The sequence below is a fragment of the Cynara cardunculus genome, unplaced genomic scaffold (genome assembly GCF_001531365.2).
Source record: "Cynara cardunculus var. scolymus isolate 2C unplaced genomic scaffold, CcrdV1 Un_Scaffold_362, whole genome shotgun sequence".
NCBI lineage: Eukaryota > Viridiplantae > Streptophyta > Magnoliopsida > Asterales > Asteraceae > Cynara > Cynara cardunculus.
Window position 1 is genome coordinate 256,559 of NW_020200574.1, and position 4,513 is coordinate 261,071.

General features: G+C 36.8%; 1 protein-coding gene and 1 non-coding gene across 2 annotated transcripts; one reads left to right on the forward strand and one right to left on the reverse strand.

The window, feature by feature from the left end:
• Window positions 1–541: 541 nt before the first annotated feature.
• Window positions 542–647, reverse strand: LOC112501641. The gene has a single exon (XR_003067540.1). It is a non-coding gene; the product is annotated as a small nucleolar RNA R71 (small nucleolar RNA).
• A 1,384-nt stretch (window positions 648–2,031) lies between these two features.
• Window positions 2,032–2,748, forward strand: LOC112501637. Its single transcript, XM_025105325.1, has one exon. It carries the CDS (start codon window positions 2,032–2,034, stop codon window positions 2,746–2,748), a length of 717 nt encoding a protein of 238 aa, XP_024961093.1.
• The last annotated feature ends 1,765 nt before the right edge of the window (window positions 2,749–4,513 follow it).

The window sequence follows — 4,513 nt, forward strand, 5'->3', positions numbered from 1 at the left end:
TTTAGAACAAACTTTCAGACAATGAAGAAGAGTGCAAAGAGCTCTTCGAGCTTTAACCTCTGAAACGAAGACTGAAAATGAGATTATTGACGGAGAAGGTATAATTAGAAATGAACCAAATATTCCACCTGAGGATGAGGCTCAAAACATCTTTCGTCTTGCAAATGCTAAAAAAGGTGGCATTATGGCGTATGCTATTCCTAGATTAACTCAATTGCACACAGGAATACGTAAACCAACCATTGGTGCCACCCATATTTCACTTAAATCACTGATGTTTCAAATGCTTCAAACATATGGCCAGTACGCTGGTTTATCTTCTGAAGATCCTCATTTTCATTTGCATTTTTTATGGAAATCACAGACTCTTTTCTCATCCCTGATGTTTCAGGCGATGCTCTGAGACTAAAACTTTTTCCATTTTCACTAAGGAATCCAGCAAGAGCATGGTACAATTCTATGCAACCAGACTCTGTGACTACATGGAATGAAATGGCAGAAAAGTTTTTGAAAAAGTTTTTTCCACCCACGAGGAATGCTAAAGCCAGAAATGAAATATGTACTTTTAGACAACTGGATGATGAAGCAGTTCCTGATGCAAGGGAAAGGTATAAAGTGCTGCTGAGAAAATGCCCTCACCATGGCATTCCGTACTGTATACAGCTAGAGACATTTTACAATGGCTTAAATGTCGTTGCTAGACAAATGCTTGATGCTACTGCAGGTGGAGCTTTCACTGCTTATACCTATAATGAAGGTTTTGACATACTTGAAAAGATTTCTAACAATAACGGACAATGGTCTGACCCACGTGCAATGCCACTGAAGAAAACAGCCGGAATAAATGAGGTAGATGTTGTCTCAACATTAACAACTCTGATCACTAAGCTAATTTCAAATCTAACATCTAGCCCACATGTGCAATCTGATGCTAATACCTTTAATCTTAATGTTCAATCTGTGCAATGCGTGTACTGTGGTGAAGGTCACTCTTTTGAGCATTGTCTTGGAAATCTTGAGCATGTAAATTTTGTCAACAAGACTGGACCATTTTCGCAGACTTATAATCCTGGATGGCGAAATCATCCAAATTTTTCATGGCATAGTCTAGCTCTTAACCCGCCAATGCAAAAGCCTCAAGGACAGTCCAATTTTCAACCGCGAGGACAATCCAATTTTCAACAACAAGGCCAATCTAATTTTCACTCATAAGCCCATCAAGGCACTCATAATAATCAACATGCTAATTTTCAGAATCATCAGTCTTCTTTCCAAAGGAAGCCCAAACAGCAAGCTGAATCATGTACTTCTTTGGAAGCAATGATGAAGGGTTTTATAACCCAAACTCAAGCTTCAATTAAAAATCATGAAACTCAAATGGGATAAATGGCTTTGGAGATAAGAAAAAGACCAGTAGGTTCTCTACCTAGTGATACAGAGATACCTCAGAGGGAAGGAAAAGAACATGTTAAGGTTGTTACTTTAAGGAGTGGAAAGAGTTATTTAGAAAATACCCAAAAAGAACAAAAAGAACCAAACAAAGCAGAGATTGAAAAGAAAAGTGTAGTACAAGATTCTGTTACCTCTGTACCAGATTTTGTAACTACCATTCCTGTGAACCATTTAGAGAGTACTAGTGAGCCTCAACCCATAGTCAGGCCCATAGATAGTACGGCCATTCCAAAAAGATCAAATTTTCCATTGTTATTTCCTAATGAACCCAAGACAACCCAGACTCCCAAAGAAAGTGTTGTATTGGATGTGTCACAATTTGGTGACAGTCCCGCAATAAATGACCAGACCAGTCCTATAATCCTTGATAGAACTGAATCAGAACCAATTGTAAGACCAGTTTTGAAACCCATTTCAGCACCAACTCTTCAAAAGACTACGTCTCCTATTCCAGTCACTCCATATATTCTTTATCCCCAAAGATTAAGGAATCAAAAGGAAGAATTACAATTTAAAAAGTTTCTTGATGTTTTTAAACTGTTGCACATAAACATACCCTTGGTTGAAGCCATTGAGTAGATGCCAAGTTATGCAATGTTTTTAAAAGACATTTTGAGTAAAAAGAAAAAGTTGACTGAATATGAGACTGTAGCTCTGATTGAAGGGTGCAGTGCTTTGTTGTCCAGTAAAATTCCTCCTAAGATGAAAGATCCTGGAAGTTTTACAATCCCTTGTTCAATTGGAGGAAAAGAGATAGGAAAAGCTCTATGTGACTTAGGTGCTAGTATAAACCTGATGCCTTTATCTGTYTTCAATACCCTAGGCATAGGTGAAGCTAGACCTACAACTGTAACTCTTCAGTTAGTTGACAAGTCCATAGCCTATCCTAGAGGAAAGATTGAGGATGTCCTAGTTCAGGTTGATAAGTTTATTTTCCTAGCTGATTTTATCATCCTAGACTTTGAAGCCGACAAAGACATTCCCATCATTTTAGGGAGACCTTTCTTAGCTACTGGCATAACCCTGATAGATGTACAGAAGGGAGAATTAACCGTGAGAGTCCAAGACCAACAGGTGACTTTTAATGTTTTTAATTCCTTTAGGTACCCTGAAGAAAGAGAAGAGTGTTCTACTTTGAGTCTAATAGAAACCTGGTGTCAAGAGAAAAGTTTGGGGGAGATCTTAGGTTTATCTGAGACTAATAGTGATGAAGAGGAAGATTTTGAGGAAATAGAAACACCACTAGAATCTGCTGCTTTTGAAGTTTTAGAACTGAGGATACCCAAAAAGGGATGAGTCACTGTTGTACCAAATGTTAGATAGACTAGCAGGAAAAGAGTTTTATTGTTTCTTAGATGGCTACTCCGGTTACAATTAGATTGCCATAGCACTAGATGACTAGGAAAAGACTACATTCACATGTCTATATGGAACTTTTTCTTTTAGAAGAATGCCTTTTGGACTTTGTAATGCCCCTGCCACTTTCCAAAGGTGTATGATGTCTATTTTCTCAGATATGTTAGAACACTCCATGGAAATTTTCATGGATGATTTTTCAGTATATGGGACATCATATGACCTGTGTTTGCAAAACCTTGAAAAAAGTCTTAAAAGATGTGAAGAAACATATTTGGTTTTGAACTGGAAAAAGTGTCACTTTATGGTAAAAGAAGGCATAGTGTTAGGGCATTTAATTTCCAAAAGAGGCATTGAAGTTGATAAAGCAAAGTTAGAGGTAATTGAGAAGTTGCCTGAACCAACAAATATAAAAGGGATCAAAAGTTTTTTAGGACATGCAGGTTTTTATAGGAGGTTCATTAAAGATTTTTCAAAAATATCAAAACCTCTTTGTTTATTATTACAGCATGACCATGTTTTCAATTTTAATGAAGATTGTAGAAAAGCTTTCAACATTTTAAAAGAAGCATTGGTCACTGCTCCTGTGGTAATAACACCTGATTGGTCCAAACCCTTTGAAATAATGAGTGATGCTAGTGACTGGGCAGTTGGAGCAGTGTTAGGTCAAAAGCGGGAAAAGATTTTTCATCCTGTTTATTATGTAAGCAAAACTCTTAATGATGCTCAAATCAATTACACCACTACTGAAAAGGAATTATTAGCTGTGGTCTTTGCTTTTGAAAAATTCATATCATACTTGGTGGGAACCAAAGTAATTGTTCATACAGATCATGCTGCCATCAAGTACCTTATTTCTAAAAAAGATGCAAAGCCTAGGTTAATAAGGTGGGTCTTGCTTTTGCAAGAGTTTGATTTGGAAATCATTGATAGAAAAGGGGTGGATAATCAAGTGGTTGACCATCTGTCAAGATTGGAAAAACAAGACAAACCAGTGCAAAGTCGTGACATCTGTGAAGTATTTCCAGATGAAAGAATTTTGGTTCTTAATCATACTACAGTGCCTTGGTTTGCTGATCTTGTTAATTACTTAGCTTGTGGGATTATTCCCAAGGAATTTAATAAGTATCAAAGAAAGAAGCACATTTATGATTCAAAGAAATATTTATGGGATGACCCTTTCTTGTTTAAAATTTGTGTAGATCAGGTGATTAGAAGATGCATCCCAAAAGAAGAAGTGACATAAGTTCTATAGCACTGCCATGCAGGACCTTGTGGAGGACATTTTGGAGAAAGTAGGACAACATCAAAGGTCAATCAGGATTCTACTGGCCTACTTTGCACAATGATGCTCAAAACTTTGTAAAAAGTTGCAATGAGTGTCAGAGGAGTGGAAATATCTCTAGAAGAAATGAAATGCCTTTAAACGGAATTCTAGAAATAGAATTATTTGATGTTTGGGGTATAGACTTTATGGGACCTTTTCCTCTATCCAATAATTGTGCCTACATATTGGTAGCTGTGGACTCTGTGTCCAAATGGGTGGTGTGATAACTGGATCTTGGTTATCACCCGAGGTAATAAATACGTGATTATCTGATTAAATAATTACGTGATAGCATGATAAATTTGTTTTATTTGATCATGCTAGTGTGTTGAAAATTATGTGCATAATGTGAATGCATGTATGAGATTATGTGTATAT